This window comes from Papaver somniferum, unplaced genomic scaffold (genome assembly GCF_003573695.1).
Source record: "Papaver somniferum cultivar HN1 unplaced genomic scaffold, ASM357369v1 unplaced-scaffold_74, whole genome shotgun sequence".
In the NCBI taxonomy this organism is placed as follows: Eukaryota; Viridiplantae; Streptophyta; class Magnoliopsida; order Ranunculales; family Papaveraceae; genus Papaver; species Papaver somniferum.
The window spans coordinates 136,226-154,733 of record NW_020650304.1 but is presented as its reverse complement, the minus strand read 5'-3'; the positions used below and the strand labels follow the sequence as shown (position 1 = coordinate 154,733).

The following is an 18,508-nucleotide window of genomic DNA, read 5'->3' as shown; positions in this document are numbered from 1 at the left end:
CGTTTGTGCGCAAGGACAGGTTGTGAAGCCAAATTGATAATTAAGTTGTAGAATGATAAGGATAGATACTCTATCGAAGAATTTGTGGAAGACCACAATCACCAACTTACATGTCCATCTCAAGTTCATATTTTGAGATCGCATAGGCATATAGAAGCTTCTCAAGCGAGGATGATCGAAAATTTACATTATGCAGGTATCAGTCAGAAAAATATTTTTCGATATTTAAGTGTCGAATCCGGAGGAAGTAGCAACCTAAATTTCACTGAAATGGATAACAATAATCATATATACAAAGAAGACGTCGTGAGGATGTTTTGAGCAAAGGTGATGCTGGGCACCTTTTGGAATACTTTCGGTCAATGCAAAAAGATAATCCGTATTTTTTTTATGAGATACAAGTGGATGAGACTGGTTAGTTGTGCAACTGTTTCTGGAGTGATACCAAATGTAGGATGAATTATAGTTTCTTTGGTGATGTTTTGGTGTTTGACACTACATTTAATACCATTGGTTATGACAAACCATTTGCACCATTTGTAGGAGCTAATAATCAAGGACAAACAATTCTTTTTGGTGCGCTTTATTGGTAGATGAGAGTACATACTCATTTGTTTGGTTGTTTAAGACATTTTTGAATGCTACGAGGGGGAAACATCTCAAACTATTTTGACAGACCAAGCATCGGCTATAATGGGCGCTATTATACAGGTATTTCCAAATACTCACCATCGACTTTGTTTATGGCATATTTTTCCACTGGCTGCACAACATCTTTCTCATGTGTATTCTAGTTTTACAAATTTTTCTAAAGATTTCAAGAGATGTATATACGAGAATGTGACTGAGGAAGATTTTGAATATATGTGGAAGTTGTTTCTTATAAAGTATAAATTAACGGGGAATAAATGGTTGCAGAAATTATACAAGAAAAAAGAGATGTGGGCACAGGTTTATGGTCATTCTCACTTTTGTGCCGGTATCACAACTACTCAACGTTCCGAAAGCATGAATAACTTCTTGAAGAAATACTATAAGAGAACCTTGTCATTAAAAAGTTTTGTGATTCAGTATGAAAAAGTTCTTAGTAGTCGTCATCAGGATGAACTGTATGAAGATTTCAGAAGAACGCAAAAAAACCGGCCTTGCGTACTAATGGCCAATAGAATTCCGAGCAGCAGAACGTTATACACCATATATGTTTTCTTACTTCCAAAAATAACTTCTTCATGTTGGGATTTTCACCACAACGCTTTGATCTTTGGGATTAAACGAAGAAAAAAACAAAGTACCAAGAGAATAACGATAAACGAAAAACAATCACAAGACAATGATTTTTATGGAAAACCCAAAACTGGGTAAAAACCACATACAAGAATACGATTTATTCAATTAACCGTAAAGGTGATTACAAAGAGAACTCTTACCTTCTCACACAACTCTCACCCTTCCCCAAAAACAAGAAGCTCACAAAGAGACCGAAAACCCTAGCTTTTCCACTCTTTAGAAGAACTCTATAAGATTGTAAACAAACACTACCAAGGACCCCTATTTATACTAGTTATACTAGTTCCTTAGGTGGCGATGTGAACGCAATAACAGAAGATCGCCTTTGCAAGATAAAAGAGAAAGTAATGTCGAAAAAGCATTCCAAAGAAGAAAGGATAGAAAGGTTGCATCGATCCGTAGGAGCTCATTTCAAACTGAATATCAGAGAATTCCGGCCCCAATGAATTTTCAAGTTCCAAAGCTACCATAATTCGATGAGAAAACAAATGATCTAGATCAACATGTTTTACACTATGAAACTGCCATGACTCAGTGGAAGTATAGGGATGAGTTGATGTGAAAAATGTTTCCACAGCCGCTGGCTGGTGGAGAAATAAAGCGGTTCAATCAGCTCCCAGCACAGTCGATCAGTACTTACCATGAGCTAGTTGAAGAATTCTTCTCCTACTACAAGTACAACATACGTGATCGGAAGGGATGCCACACATTGTTCCTTCTAGGAATTCGGAAGGAGGAAAGCATCAGACAGTTTACTCGATGCTTCAAGCAAGAGTTGGCCGATGTGGATGGTGCCGACGACCAAGTCGTCATCGAAGCTTATAAACATGCATACCAGTATGATCAAAGAGGTGTGTACGGTTCCTTGGTCAAGAGACCACCAAAGACTCTGGAAGAATTGTATAATCGAGCTGAAGAATACGCTCGAGTGGAGGATGATTCCAAAGATCGAGAGACAAGAGAAGCTAATAGATCATCTAATCATCCAAATGATTGGAAGAAAAACAAGTCAAAGAACCGTTCAAGCGGAAAGCATAACAATCAAGGTGAATTTCAAGAGAAAAACCAAGGAGAACGAATGGAAACTGGATATCAGAAATATCATGATATGAAGCTGACATCGTTGAACATACGGCTTACAGAGTTGTATGAGAAAATAAGCAAGGATTTGATCCCTCCTCGGCCTTTGCCAGCGGAGACACGTGATAAGCGTGATAAGAGCAAATACTGTAACTTTTATAAAGACCATGGTCACAAGACTGAGAATTGTCGCTCTTTACAGATCGAGGTCCAGCGAATTATAGACGCTGGAAAGCTACAAGAGTACGTGAAAAAAGATTTCGGGAAAGGTCTTGGACGATGCAGCACATGTGATTAACGTCAGTCACGCCAGGATCCATTCAATGACCAGGCGGGCATCAGAAGATGAGACCAGGAGAAAGCTCAGACAGTTTAAAGAATGGTACGTGACAAATCACATTGATTTTTTCAGTGGAAATGGAGCAGAAATTCAGGAGCTTGGATGCACAAACATCGAGTTCTCTGAAGCAGACATGATAGGTGTATATGCTCCCCACAATGATGTTATCGTTATAACAGCTTGGATTGGAATGTTTCGTGTACACCGAATTCTAATGGATACATGAATCTCAGTGAGTGTGCTGTTTTTAGGAGCCTATTCCTCTATGAATCTCCCACACAATTTGATCGAAGAGGATGAAAATCCAATTATCGGTTTCAGTGGAGAAGTTACAAAGGCGATTTGAAAAGTGAAGATACCTATAACATTGGCAGACTAGTCCGTTTTAAGAAATTTCTTGTTGCTTGATTGTTGATCTCCCTACAATGCGATTGTAGGACGAGACTGGTTGCATGAGATCGGTGGAGTCACATCCTTATATCATCAATGTCTGAAGTTTATTACCCCTGAAGAAGTCGTGAAAGTTAGAAGCGACCAGATGGCCGCCCACAAGTGCCATGAGAGTGCTATGGAGGAATACAAGAAGTCCGAAGTTAACGGTAACCAAATCCTGGGAGTCGAATAGAAATAGCAATTACAGAATCCTCTCCCTCCAGAATCATATATGGGAGAGGACGCGGCTGAACCCCCAACAGCTGAGAAACTGATTGAGGTCCAGATTGGAGATGAGAAGCACAAAACCACGTTCGTAGGGGCAGATCTACCTACACACGGACGTGATGGATTGATTACATTTTTAAGAGCACACACCAACGTTTTAGCATGGAGTTTTGCTGAGATGCTGGGATAGATCCGAAGTTATCTTTCAACAAGCTAAATATCGATTAGAAGTTCCATCCAGTTCGTCAGAAAATTAGGAATATGTTGCAAAGAAAAAAAGATAGAGTTACGCAGAAGTCGAAAAGCTGTTGGAAGCGGGCTTTATTCGTCCAATGCAGTATCCTCGCAGGCTGTCTGTTGTCGTACCCGTTCCGAAGAAGAATGTTAAAATTCGTGTCTGTATCGATTTTACTGATTTGAATAAAGCATGTCCGAGTGATCCGTACCCGCTACCGCATATAAGAGATTTGGTGGATGCAACCTCAGGGTATGGGAGACTGTCATTCATGGACGGTTTTTCGGGGTATAACCAAATACATTTGTTCGAGGAATATCACGAGCATACTGCGTTTGTGACTGACATAGGAGTTTATTGCAATACTGTAATGCCGTTTGGGCTAAAGAACGCAGGGGCGACCTACCAGCATTTGGTAGACCATATGTTCAAGGATCTGATTGGGAAAACGATGGAAGTATATACCGACGATATGGTAGTGAAATCTGAGCAAAAGGAGTCGCATTTTCTTGATCTGCAGAAGACTCGATATCTTGAGGCAATATCGTATGAAGCTCAATCCAGTAAAATATTCATTCTTTTTATCCTCGGAAAAGTTCCTTTGATACTTGATGACACACATAGGAACCGAGGAGAATCCGGAGCAAATCAGAGCCATCAGGGATTCCATCCCCAAGAATAAAAAAGGAGGTCCAAAATCTAGCAGGACGATTAGCAGCTTTAAATCGTTTCATTTCACGCTCTTCGGATCGATTCAAACCATTCTTTGATGTTTTGAAGAAAGCAGCGAATTTTATAGGACGGATGAGTGCGAAAAAGCTTTCGATGAGACTCCCCAGTTTTGGTGTGTCCAAAAACTGGACAACCTATCGAAGTTTATCTGGATGCAACGGAGAACGCTGTAAGTGCAGTGTTGTTTGTTCCGGATCCACATGAAAAGCCTGTTTACTTCGTCAGTAAATCCTTGATGGGGATGAAAACACGGTACAAGAAAATTGAGAAGATAACTCTTGCGATGTTGCATGCATCTCTTCGCATCAAACCTTATTTCCAAGGGAGGAAGATCGTAGTCTAATCAGAATACCCGCTGAAGAGAATCCTGGAACGTGCTGATGATTCTGTTAGAGCATTGCTTGGTTGAACCCACCAAGCGTTGGTATGTCAAGTTTGGTTGTCATACTTTAGTGAATCAAAACTCATTTAAAGAGTCGCTTGATTATATACTAGAGTCAACTTCGTATAGGTTAGCTTGAAAGTATTAGGATTTGAGACTTATAAGTATTACATGAAGACTTGAAGATTGTGAGGAAGTATGGAGCTACAACAACAACAATCATCCTTCCTCTTGAGGTTAGTAATATTTTACTTGAAATGTTTCATTCCCTAACTTATCTTTCAAGTCGTGCATATTGAAAATGAAACTGCGAAGCTGTGGATGAAACTCTAGATAGACATAGTATTATTAACCATTAAACTTTGTATATAAGACATCGACATAATCGTATGAATGCTATTGTGGTTATGTATGGGTATGAGTGAAGATTTCATCCTAGGAAACAATTTTTTTACATTCGTTTAAAGGAAGTAAGTTCACAAACTTGTTTGTGGATCGAAAGGGAAATCTCTAGGCTTATTGGTAATGTTATTCATTACAAATCTATTTTGAACTACCAATATGTGTGATGCGTATAACTGGTCATAAACTTGTTTATGTTCTTGGTAAAACTATTCACAGAGGCCTGACTTAAGTTATTGGTATAACTTTTATTAGTAGAACCGATCTTAAGTAATCACTCAAGATGGTATGATCGATGTCTTGTAAATAACAACTTTTTACTAGTGAAAAGGGAATCGATCCTAGTGAGAGGTGCAGTAAATTTGGAAGAGGGGAATCGATCCTTGTAAGTGGTACAACAAGTTTTTAGTGTGAAGGGAACCGATCCTATGAACATGTGCAACAAGTTCTTAGAAAATGGGGGAACCGATCATATGCACATGTGCACCAAATTACGAGTAGTTACCATAAGTATGTGGGGAACCGATCCTAGTACCTAGTCAACCGAGTTTTAGTAACTAGCGTGACTATGCAAAGTACTCACATGGAGGTAGAACCGAAACTTGTTTTGGTTGAACCGTGGAACCCATGTTTGGTGATTGCTATGATAATCAATCGCATTGTTCTTGGGAATCGGATGAAAATCGTTTCGAAGATTATAAGTATGAAAAAGGACTTGCAAAGTAAGGATGTCGTCATTCTTTGAACACAAGTTATAACTTTTATCATTAATTATTCAAAGATATTCCTTGATAGCAATTAAATGCGGTTTAAATTAAGAATATTTTAATCAAGGTTTCTTGGTTTTTATACGGTATTTAATTTACATCAATTAAATGTGTATCTTTATAAATTAAGAATTAGTAATGTGCATTTACTAATTATATATTTTTCTATTAGGATTTCAGTCAATATTTGGACGGAGCATTTCCAGGAATTATGAAAACCGATTCTGTGCATATTGTATATCTTTGAGAATATTCGTTTTTGGAAATTCCTTGGTGTCCAAACGTCCTTGTCTATAAATATTGAAGTTTACCTTTTGAAACCACTGAAACTGCATCACTACAAAGTCTGATGAAACTTTTGCCAGGACGTTCGGTCCGCAGCAAAATATGGAGTGAAAACACCATTAAAACTATAGTAGGATGTTCGATCCGCAGCATGTTAAAATCCAAAGTTCGAAGAATTTGTTTCCCAGATAACGCAGCGTCCATATATCCGAGTTGAAGCATGTCAAAATCGCTACTTTCATGTTCTCAGGGTTGTCTAGTTGCCAACGTCTCTAGGCGCTTGCAAACCCTAGAGAAAACCTCCAAAAAAGCATCGCAAAAGGTTTCAGAAAGAATCACAAAGTATAGCGGAAAAGTCGCAGGAGGTCCCTGGGAAAAGGAAACAGTACCAGAAAACTGTTGCAAGAAGGTTCGGAGGCAAGAAAACAGTTTAAAATTCTGTTGCAAATCGTTTTAGAGAAAGGATAACAGTTCCGAAAAACTGTTCTGAAAATTTAAGAGTAAACGCAACAGTTAGAAAAGCGTGGCGAAAAGTTTCAAACAAAAAAATAATCACGAATAGGCGGCCAAAGTCCGGCGTCCTATCATTTGTCACATCAGCAGGTTTCGTACACCCACGTCAAAGTTCTGTTGACTGACGCGAGCGTCGTTCACCCCTGTTAATAATGTTGTTCATCCACTTCAGAAATTATGTTCACCCACGGATGGTGATGTTCACCCTCTTCAAGCCAAGCAGGAAGATTTTTCAACCTAGTGCACCATGACTGCAGGATATTTCCGCCCCAGCCAAGCCAAGTCAACATGAGCCGAGACACAAGTAAGCCGAGCCAAGCCGAGTTGCTAGCGACCCAAGCTCTTGGCGAGAATAATTGCGCCCCATCCATTTGCTTCTTCAGATTTTTCTACCCCACTGTGGGCTTAAGCTAGCACACTATTCTTTTTGGGCTTGGTCTTCAATTTTGTTTCTTTGATATCTCCTTCATATGATGTCCAAATGTCCAAATTGGACGATTTTGGGCTCGTTGCGACCGTCATTAAATTTCCTACATAATGAAGGTAAATTTTTTGATATTTGGAGAAAAATATTTTCGGAGCAATGATATAATAAAAATAGATGTGTTCCCTCACCGAGCGAAGCCATTGAGAATGGATCACGCCATCAACATGTCAATGTCGGATTGTCAACTTGATGTCACTCGTCAGCTAGCAACTTGCTATATAAGTTTTCACATTCCCAACTTGCCACCATGTCAGTAGAAGTTGCGCCACAACAGCTGCTCTTGCTCCGACAAGAATATATTCACCCCGACTTACTCCACATGCAATTTGTTGGTTCGATAACTTCTTCATCATACGTCCTAATTGGGCGATTTTCGGCTCGTTGCAATCGCATGTTAATTTCCAACATCATGAGGGTAGGAATTTCAATTTTTCGAGGGCAGCATCGAAAACGGTCTCATTCAATCACTAACGGAATGCTACATTCCAGTTGATCGAACTGTTGTAGTCCAGTTTCTCAACAACCGCTGCAATGCAGTTGATTGCAACTGTTGCAGTCCAGCTTTCTCACAACAGTTATAGTCCAGCTGATCACAGCTGCTCATATTCAGTTCCACGACAACTATCTGCAGTCCAGTTTTGATTCAACTGGCATAACCAGTGTTACAGAGCCGATATGCTCGAACCATCTTCTTCAGCACGACATCGTATCTCACACAATAACACTTTTAATACGGTGCGTATACAATTTCAATATTTTCGAATATTTTTATCAAATCATGATGCTTTTTTTTTCAGTTATACATCTACAGTGTAGGGAGCATTTTCGCATGCCAAGCATGTAGAGATGCACACATTTCAATTTTGCGCGCATCTGGTATAGTGGGATTGGCCCCCTGCGCGAATTCCAGATAGCATACACCTTCAACTTCGTTCCATGCGCGAGAAAGATGCAGCAAGGATGTGCTCCCTTGTGTGAGCATTGAGCAGCATGACAATCACTATCCTCTGGGGGCGAGTTGCATATCACTTCAACGTGGATGACCATCACATAGGGGCGAGATATGTAACACCTCATGGTGTAAAGTAACTTTTTGGGGCGAGCTTCATAACACTCCACACGCTTGGGGGCGAGTTACGTAGCACCTAAATGCGATGCAAAATTTAGCCGAAATGCACGCTTGGAAATCGAAACAAAGGGTAACCCGAACTTCTTAATCCTCCAACGAGTTAAAGGATTAAAAGAGGAGATCATACACCCTAATATTTTGATGAAATTATCGCAAACAAAAGCGTTAATAACTGCTACAGTCCAGTTGATCGAATTGTTGTAGTCCAGTTCCTAAGAATTTGCTGCACTCAGTTGGACGCAACTGATGCAGTCCAGTTTTTCTCGTAACTGCTGCACTCAGTTGGACGCAACTGATGTCATCCAGTTTTACTCGCAACTCTTATAGTCCATTTTCACTAGCAACTGTTGCACTCAATGCAGCTTTACTCATTGCTGCTACAGTCTAGCTGATCGAAGCTGCTGCAGTCCATCTTTGTTCGCAGCTCCCGCAGTCCAGATGATCGCAGCTGCTCCAGTGCAGGGTAGCCCGAAACTCCTGCATTCCAGATGATCGCAGCTGCTGCAGTGTAGCTCACATCTCATGTAGTCCAGCTGATCGCAGTTGCTGCAGTGCAGCTCACATCTCCTGCAGTCCAGCGATCGTAGCTGTTGCAGCCCAACTTTGCTCGAAGCTGTTTCAATCCCGTTCTCCTTATTACTGATGCAGACAAGTTTCGTATGGTGGTCGCAATCCAGTTTACAGCAGTAATTGCGTTCCAGTTCCACATATACTGTTGTGGTCTGGTTTTACATAGCTGCTATCCCGATTCATATAACTATTAACGACATATGAAGATCACTGTCAAAGCCAGTAGTAAATTCAAGATCGCTAGAAGGTCAGCGGCGCACAAATTATTTTACCATCCTAATGATTGAGGGGTCTCACCAATGGCCTCCGCCTTTTCATTCGTAATTGCCGCTTCTCATCCTATAGCTGACAACAGTTTAGTATCAACATCTACTGCTACCCTGTTTGGTCGAAAATTACTGACAATCAGAAAATTCAAGTTTCTCTTACAACAACAGCCGACACAGATTCCAGCTGATTGACATTAAATATAGCTCGTCTTTTCCAACAACTGTTACTAGTCTAGTTCTAGGTAACTGCCACAGTTCAGTTTTACATCAACAGCTACAGCTCACTTTCAACACCACTTTCTTCCAGTATCACGTTTTCGTTGCATACCAGATCAACCATCGTTCTAGTTTTTACATACAACAATGGTTCATGCTCAACTGTTTCCCGCCGATCTTCCAATCACAATAGCCTCGCTTGGGGGCATCTTGATTGTGATTTCCGCAAACAACAAGGGAAGGGTGCCATCACTTCAGCAGCAATAATCCACACTTGGGGCCGAATTTTGTCATTGAACTAGGAAAACGAAATTTTCTTAACCCCCAACAAGTTGGAGGTTAAGAGGGGGCGATGTTTGTACCATGAGTAAAAATGCCACATAATGGGCCAAATTGGTACTTGAATCATCTTTTGACCCTCATCCAAGCCTGCCACCAGCTTTCCAACTGAAATAGCTACCAGCTAATCCAGTGATCCATGAAGTCAACGCCCGGTCAATGGTCAAAGTCAACCGTCGGTAAACTGTCAAAGTCAGGTTGCAAGTTGCACCTCTAGCCAATTTCCAGTCATGTTGCCAGCAGTGCTGCCAACCAATTTCCATCTAAGTACTCTGCCGCACTGCCATCCAGTTACTAGCCATGCTGCCAGTTGTGATGCCAACCAGTTTCCAACCATGTTGCCAGATGCGCTGTCAGCCATCCTTCATCCATACTACCAGCCCATTACACCTGTCAACCAGTCAATCCAATCTGCCAGCAGAGTAGACTAATATAAGGAGGCATGCATGGAAACTTAATGTAGTGTATGGCCAGGAGGCATGCAGGGAAGTTTCATGCAGAATTAATACGTCATGCAGAATTAATACAAGGAGGCATGCAGGGAAATTTCATGCAGAATTAATGCCAGAAGGCATGCAGGAAAAGTTAATGCCATTTAAGTTTATCTCGAAATTAGGTGTTCAACTGTATAAATAGGGACGCCCTGATAGAGAAAAGAGGAGGGAGGCTACAGAATACAGAAAAAATCCATTGTAATTATGATATCAATAAAACATCACTCCCCAAGGGGATTCGTCCGTGGATGTAGGAAAACCATGCCGAACCTCGTAAAATATGTGTCTCTTTTATTTATTCTTCAATTCGTTTCCTAACCCCAGCTATACATCAAATCATCGATTTAATCGTGTTTCGTGCCCAAAAATAATTCTGGGTACAAACACTCTCTATAGCAAGAGATTTCTTACTTACAAGATAGCATTTGGAACTATTTCATTGGGGGTTACAATGTGAGATGAACCCAAGGGGATACTTTGGTTGCACAACTCCAAGCCAAGATCCATTTCAGATGTCATCAATGAAGTAAAACTGTTGATTTTCACTTGGGGGTCTGGCCAAAATTGGTTTAGGTATTATGTGTTTAGAGATTTTGTTATTCACTGGAAAGTTATAATAGATAGAAGATAATTGTAATCTCGGACTAAAATGGGGGCTTAAGCCTTTTTCCATTTTCCTTCAAACACAAATTAACCTTTCTGCTTAAAAAAAGAAAAAAGATAGTTGCATGGGGATAGAAAAAGAAAATCCAAATAATGAAGACTTTCGAATTTCAATTGATAAATGTGTGTAAAATTTGGGAAAAGTTTTGCTCTCCCGCTGATGGATCATGTTAGATGTAGCAGCATCGTGGCTAGGCATTTGGCACTTTCTGACGTCATTTAATCCAAATTTTAACCCCGGTCAACCATCCGAATTTTTAGCATCCAAAGATATTCAACCGCATTTTGAAGAAATCCAAGTTTGAAAGAGAAGTTCATGTATTCTTATAAACATGTTTTGTTTTTGTATTGATATATAAGCTTACAGGGATGAGCAAAGCTCAAGTCCCAGAATTCAAAAAGAAAAATCGGGAAGGAACTTAATTCAGACCAGCAAAAGATAAAGAAACCAAAAAGTCACTCCAATTTGTCATGACTCTTGGTTAAGTTCTTTCACAGCTTCTTATGCCTGCACCAATAATAAGCTTCTTTATCACCTTGTTTTGAACTTTGATTTTAATGGGTGCACATACAATCCAACGAGCATCAGTGACCCATCAACTAAAGGGTGTCCATGTCCGTTCTTCTTCGCAAGTTTCTGGAAGAAACTATTGAATTTTAAGGGCTGCAAATCATTCTTCTTATGCAAATTAGTCTTTCTCATCATCAAGCAAGGGAGCACTAGAAGATGGGTAATAGGTATAGACCGATACCTTAAGATATGCGAAACGCGGGAAGATTGACAAATAACTTGCTCACTTTCCACGAACAGAACAACACCTTAAAGGATATACATAAAGTCATGATGTATCAATTGGTCTTAGGATTCTCACGAACCTAGGATTTAAGATATATTTCCAACATTTTTTCTTTGAATACGGTTAAATATTGTTGGCTGCTAAGAATTCGTCAGGTTATACGAGGGGTTAATGCTTGGTTAAATGACGTTAGAAAGTGCCAAATGCCTGGCCATATGGCCAGGCATCCGGAAATAATAAAACCTAACATTTTTGTACGGAGTAAAAAAAAGAAAAATCTTTCACTTCCTACTGCAAACGCGCTATTAGCCTCTAATTAGCTTTTAGAGTTTTCGTTAGGACTGTCAGGATCCGCCCAACCGACTAAATTTACTTTTAGATAAATATACACTGGATGTGACCTTTTCCTGATAGACGTACGCGGCAACATTAAACGACGCGTAATGGACACGTGAACGAGTCTAGGCAACCTAAAACCCACAAAGTGATAACATATACCCTGTTGCAATTTACCTCCATGGTACAACTCGAAAATCAAATAGGATCACATCATCGCATCAATAGAACCTCACGTAAAGATGACAATCTAGACAAATAACCAATTTCAATCAGTAAACTCTCAAAAGGGTTACTAGATCCACATTTTTAGATACGTGGATGAAATATAAACACCGACTATTTCAGTTACTCTACACCTTGGTACATAGTAATACTTCTTAAGTGAATGTCAAACTTCGGATAACTAGATACTTAGACACACGTACCGACCAAAAAACGACATATACTGGTACACGTATTTGTCGACATGAGTAAGGAAAATTAAAGTCACCCTTTTCTCTTTACCCAATGTATGCTAACGTGGGTGGAGAAAACACTGTCCTGCCGACTTGAATAAGTTGAATAACTCAAAACAACCATTGACGTCAGTCTGTTAAAAAGACAAGCGTCTGACAGTCTATCCTAGAGTATGCTTCACTCACGTTATTTGAAAGTGAACATTAAACTTTTCAATGATGAAGGCTTAGATATTTGTAATCTAGAGATAAAAAAATAAAGAGGAATAAGATGTCTATAAAACTATAGTTTTGGGGTTCAAAGTTAGATATCAAATTCATTCTTCAAACCAATCTTATTTCTCAAACTCAAATTCAATTTCAACATCATTTTCATTTTTCAGAGCTTGTTCATACCAAGCATTTCTAATGGCAGAATTATTTGACAAAGCTAAGAACTTTGTAGCAGACAAAGTTGGAGCTATCAAGAAACCAGAAGCTGATTTAGATGTTGATGTCCATAAAATGGGTTTACATGAAGTCACTTTAATGGCAAACATATCAATCACTAATCCATATAGCCATTCCATTCCTATCTGTGAAGTCAGATACACCTTATTCAGTGCTGGCAAGTAAGTATTACATTTTTTTTACTTTCCTCAAAAAAAATTTACTTCATTGTTTCACCTGGCGATCTGCTATTTTAGTTTTTTTAACTTTTGGGTCTTGATGTTTACAGGGAAATCTTGTCCGGAACAATGCCAGATCCAGGTGATATTGAGGAGAATGACGTGACATTGCTCAAAGTACCGGTGAAAGTGCCGTATAATATACTGATGACTATAGCAAAGGATTTAGGAAGAGATTGGGATATTGATTATGAAGTGAGAGTAGGTCTTATTGTTGATTTACCAATCTTTGGTAATATTACGATTCCACTATCTAAGAAAGGAGAAATCAAACTCCCAACTGCTTCTAGTATTTTTGGTGGAGGAGATGATGATTCAAAGGACAAGAATGACGATGAATGATCAGAGGATATAAAGAAAGACTGATTTTCCTTAATAATTGTATTGTTTTGGTTATTAGTAAGGCCTGTGTTAGGTTGAATATTTCAGATTTTCTGAGTACCATGAAATGAATAAAATTTGTTTATCATTTACTTTACCAACTTGTTGATCAATATCTTAATTTTCGCATTGTGCTTTGGCATCAGTGAATATTGGCTAAAACTAAAATTTAACGCAGAAAAATTCAAGTTTCAAATCGGCAAACAGTGCAATCCAGTATGTAAATCCTCTCGTGATGTGGTTAAAATCATCTTGAGTCTAATTATTAAGTCTAACAGGTAATTAAACCGACATCGTACCGGTCCCCATTAGTTCAAGTGTTCAACTCCGAAAACACTTTCTATGTTAATTTTTATCTTTGACTTTTTCTAAAGAGTAGCCCAACAAAAAGGATTAGGCTTTAGGAGGAAGGACTAAAGAGTAGCCCAACAGAAAGGCATTAAACAAAATGATTACTTGGGAGTTGGGACAATGCCCACTAACTTTTTGAGGCCTACAAAAATGATTTGTTTTTAAGGGGTGTCTTAGGAGTTAGGATAGATAAATTACTTAGGTATCCTTGATTAATTCATCAATTTACTTACTTATTGAATTGATTAATTATTATTTTTTAAATATTTAGTTTTGTTTAGCTGGAATTTTAACTTTAAATTAAGTTTTCAAAATTTTAAATTTCAAGTAGGGTTCTTACATTCTTACCTTGTTGTTGATGATTTTGAATAAATACAAAGATTCAGAGAAAAAAAAAATAATTGAAGATTTTTTTTTTATAAATTTTATTGTTACATTTTATTTTTTATTTTTATCTATTGCATAAAAATGTGTTAAAAAATTACTCTACGTCGGGTTGTTTTTATTATTTAAATAATTTTTTGAGGAGGTTACATAACAGAGTTTTTATTTGGCAGCCAAGCTACAAGTAGGGGACCAACTCCTTTTTGAATAGCAATACGCAATCTATGAAAAATAAAACTACCAAGACTACTACCAGCATCATTATTAACTAAGCAGTTCTTTAGACGCTTGAAAAACACAAACAAAATCTTCACTGAGCTCTCCTAAAGTGGTGAAAGCTAAAACACCAAGACCCTAACCATGCGAAACACATTCATTCAAGTAATTAGTACGCTTGCGTGAAATTTCCTTTAACCTGGCCTGACATAAAGGAACGAACTCCGTCGCCAGTGAAAGGTAACACACTTGTAACATCCATACACGCGTCTTGGCCGTTTTCACAATTGAGCACTAGAATATCCGCTTGACGTAAGTCCTTGTAATCATCTGACGACAACCCCAAAGCAGCTTTTTTTCGCGCAGGAACACTAGCTTTGTAACAGATATCCACAGTTACGTCGCGAACCAAGTCATGATGAAACTTAAGTCCAACATCCTTAGCACAATGAAGCGCATGATCACCAAAAATGTCCATAGGTCTATTACAACAAGAACACAACCCATCTTCAACAAATAGAGGAATACCAAAGCGATAAGAAACTGCTCTGAACTGTCTAGGCCCAAGACATTGATCTAAACCACTGATGGGAACAACCAAAAGATAATCTTAAACATGTTTAATCTAGTTACATTGCCACAAAATGGAATCTCTTGCAGATAATGTAAATTGGAAAGGGATTTGTTTCTTAACTGCATCAAAATAAGTGACTTCCAAGGAGTGCATAGAAGGGGAGGCAGTGTCATCGACGCAATAAGTGGAAGGAAACCCACATACCTGAATGAATTTCTGAAGAGACAACTGATAAGCAACACCGTTATCGGTTGAGAATAATCTACCAAGAATCACTTTCCGCACCAAAGTAGTCTGACTCTGGAAGGCAAGATAACAATATGTGTGAGTGTCTGTCATAGTGTATATACCAAGGCCACCATCTTTGATGGGTATGATAGCTAACCTCTGTTATAAAGGCCAAAAAACCATCACCATCTCTCGTGATTAACAACCTCAAATACTTGAGAAAGTGATCATCAAAGAGATCCAAGGCCTGTTGAAGGGCTGCAGGGTTGGTGGTATGCATAGAAAAATATAATCTGGCCACACCGACGCAGTTACGAAGTAAGAACATCTCACTTTGAGGGTCTTTGAGTTTTTTTTTTATAGCGGACATTATCTGAATAGTTTTTTTCACCCTACTCAACACCGTATCACTCATGAAATCCAAATCCAAACTCGCAGGTCCACCCAAATCTTAACTCTTTTGCTAGGCCTACCAATATCCTTGGGGAAAACACCTTCACCAATGCTACGTGGATCAACTGTAGGACAAAAGACTTCAGTTTTCTTAATGTTGAGATGTAGGTCCCTACTCGGTCCTTCAGATTCTATAATACTCAAAGCTTTTGCTACCTCTAAGGTGTCACCGATAATAGTACCATCATCAAGGTACCAAGCATGCAAATCGAGCTTGCACTGAGAAGCAATGGAATTCACAAGAGGGTGAAGTGTCAGAGCAAACAAACAAAAGGGGATCAAAAGGATCTCCTTGCTCAACACCAAGTGCGGATGACAGGATGTAATGATCATAGTAAAGCCTAGCAGGCCTTGCATAACAGAATTCAACCCAGTCAGAAATACCTGGATAGTGAAGCCGGACCTCCCTAATAAGATGAGACCTGCACACCATATTGAACGCATTCGAAATGTCAATAAGAAACATTGACATCTGATTCGAGTGCCCTATAAACTCCAACAGATCACTTACAGCGTGAAGTATACTTTCACCACCTACCGGCACACCAACCCCAAATTGATGATCCCCTAAAAGAGAAGACATGGCCTTACCGACGGAGAAAGAATCCACCTTAGAAACGAAACCACCTTCAGGTTTGAGTAAATGCGTAAGAGGTGCACTAGTAATGAGATCTCCTAAAACCTTATAGCACTTGCCTGCTAACCAAAGGTTGACCACCCTTGTAATCAAAGCCAAAAAATTATCTGCAACTGCCGAAGCTGCACCAATTATCGCATCGATAAGATGTTGTGCATGCAAACCATCCCGACCACAAGAAGTGCCTCTTGGGAAACTCTTGATAGCGCCTAAGACAGCCCTTGAATCGACCGTGACTGGGTCACAAACAAAGTCTTCCTACAGAATGGAAGGTAGGGGTTTTGCTGGATGCTTAGATTGTAATTCAATTAACATATTCTCGGTGCGAGGAGCAACACCTTTCAAACACAAAACAAGGATCACCACAGCATAATGCCCATAACCAATCTTCTTCCGGAAGGCACATAAGTTGGCAACCAATGGCTTATTTTTGCTGTCATGTTAGGTAGGTTGTTGTTGGCATGGTCGATGAAGTATCTTAGAGATCAACGTGTAACATCCCATAGGTTGTATCCAAGTCAGAAGAGCCTATTGAATGGCAGCAACTTGAATTCGCTTTCTGTTACTCGACCTCTCCTCGGCGGATCGTGTGGGCCTATAGCGCGTCAGTGAGAAAATGGGAAGCATAAGTAACCAGATCCAGGCAGCCAAACATGTTGGTTTAAAAAATACACTATCTAGGCAACACTTCAAGGTACAAGAGAAATTTAACCTGCAATGATGTGGAATGATGGACACTGTGTAAAGGTGGTGCTGAAAAACATCATTAAACAAGTCCGGAGAAAGAGAAAAAGCTTCAAAAACCACAACATCATCCTCACCCCTTGTTGTAAAAGCATCCCTTGCTTCAGCTGGCACGAACAAAACAGGTGAATCTGCAGGCCTGTCTACTCCGTGACTGAGGAAATCTGCAGAAATGCCGTTGAAAGGACCAACAATGTTTCCATACACCTTCCAGTTTTTTAAAAGAAGATCTCCAAGTATGTAGGTTCATGCAATGGAAGCATAACCACATACGCAGCTGTTGGAGCAATCCTTCCTAGGCATAGAAAATCTGCAGAACGTGAGTGATGATGTCTCTGCAACTAGCCTTGTTAACCTCTGAGAAAAAGTGTTTATCCTGCAAATTTTTAAGAATAGACCCCGTGGCATTGTTGGTTAAACTTCAACATTAAGCCTAAGATAATCTCTAACAAGTTGGTTAGGATAAGAAAAGGCAATTGATGTAATCCTAAGGGAATTAGAAGTCATCTAGTTCTAAGAAAGGAAAGACATGTAATAAGGTAATAGGACTAAGAAAAGGAATTCATAGTTCTATATATATATGATCACGAAAGTTGTGGTTGATCATATGAGCAAGATTAGATCTTGTGTTTAGTTTTGAGAGATTTTCTAAACATCAATAAAGAGAGTTGTCTTTATATAAGCTAAATTTCATCTTGCAGTTGCCATTAATTGGTATCAGAGCTTGTTTCTGAGCCATGTAAAACAAAACCACCATTGTGGGTGCAAAACAGTTCACACCACCATCAATACAAGTACCAATCCTCAACGCCACAAACTACACAATATGGGCCATGAGAATGAAGGTACTGATGAAAATCTACAAAGTTTGGGAAACAATTGATCCTGGTACATTGGACCCAGAAAAAAACAATGTTGCCATTGGATTACTCGTTCAAGCAATACCAGAATGTCTTGTTCTACAAGTTGGTGAACAGGAAACTTCAAAGAAAATTTGGGATGCAATAAAGGCACGTAATCTCGAGCTGATCGAGTTAAAGAAGCCCGTATGCAAACCTTAATGTCTGAATTTGAAAGAATGAAGATGAAAGACACTGATACTATTGATAGCTTTGCAGGAAAGCTATCAGAGATAGCCTCAAAAGCTGCGTCACTTGGACAATCCATTGATGAAGATAAACTGGTAAATAAGTTTCTCAATAGTTTACCAAGATCCAAGTATATTCATATCATAGCTTCTCTCGAACAAGTTTTAGATTTAAAGAAGACTAGCTATGAAGATATAATTGGAAGATTGAAAGCATATGAAGAGAGAATCCTTGATGAAGAAAACAATGGAGAAACTCAAGGAAAACTCTTATACACAAACTCTTACCAACAAAACTCTGCGACAAGAGGAAGAGGTCGTGGAAGAGGTGGTAGAGGAAACAG

The 18,508-nt window shown here is 39.2% G+C and overlaps 2 protein-coding genes across 2 annotated transcripts; both read left to right on the top strand.

Moving 5' to 3' along the window:
* The first annotated feature begins 1,852 nt into the window (after positions 1 to 1,852).
* On the top strand, positions 1,853 to 3,201 carry LOC113344137. The gene is made up of 3 exons (XM_026588170.1): positions 1,853 to 2,610; positions 2,780 to 2,906; positions 3,145 to 3,201. Exons 1-3 carry the CDS (start codon positions 1,853 to 1,855, stop codon positions 3,199 to 3,201), a joined length of 942 nt encoding a protein of 313 aa, XP_026443955.1.
* Positions 3,202 to 12,736: 9,535 nt separating this feature from the next.
* LOC113344146 (late embryogenesis abundant protein Lea14-A-like) lies at positions 12,737 to 13,591 on the top strand. Its single transcript, XM_026588179.1, has 2 exons — positions 12,737 to 13,052; positions 13,160 to 13,591. Exons 1-2 carry the CDS (start codon positions 12,850 to 12,852, stop codon positions 13,449 to 13,451), a joined length of 495 nt encoding a protein of 164 aa, XP_026443964.1. The 5' UTR covers positions 12,737 to 12,849; the 3' UTR covers positions 13,452 to 13,591.
* Positions 13,592 to 18,508: the final 4,917 nt, after the last annotated feature.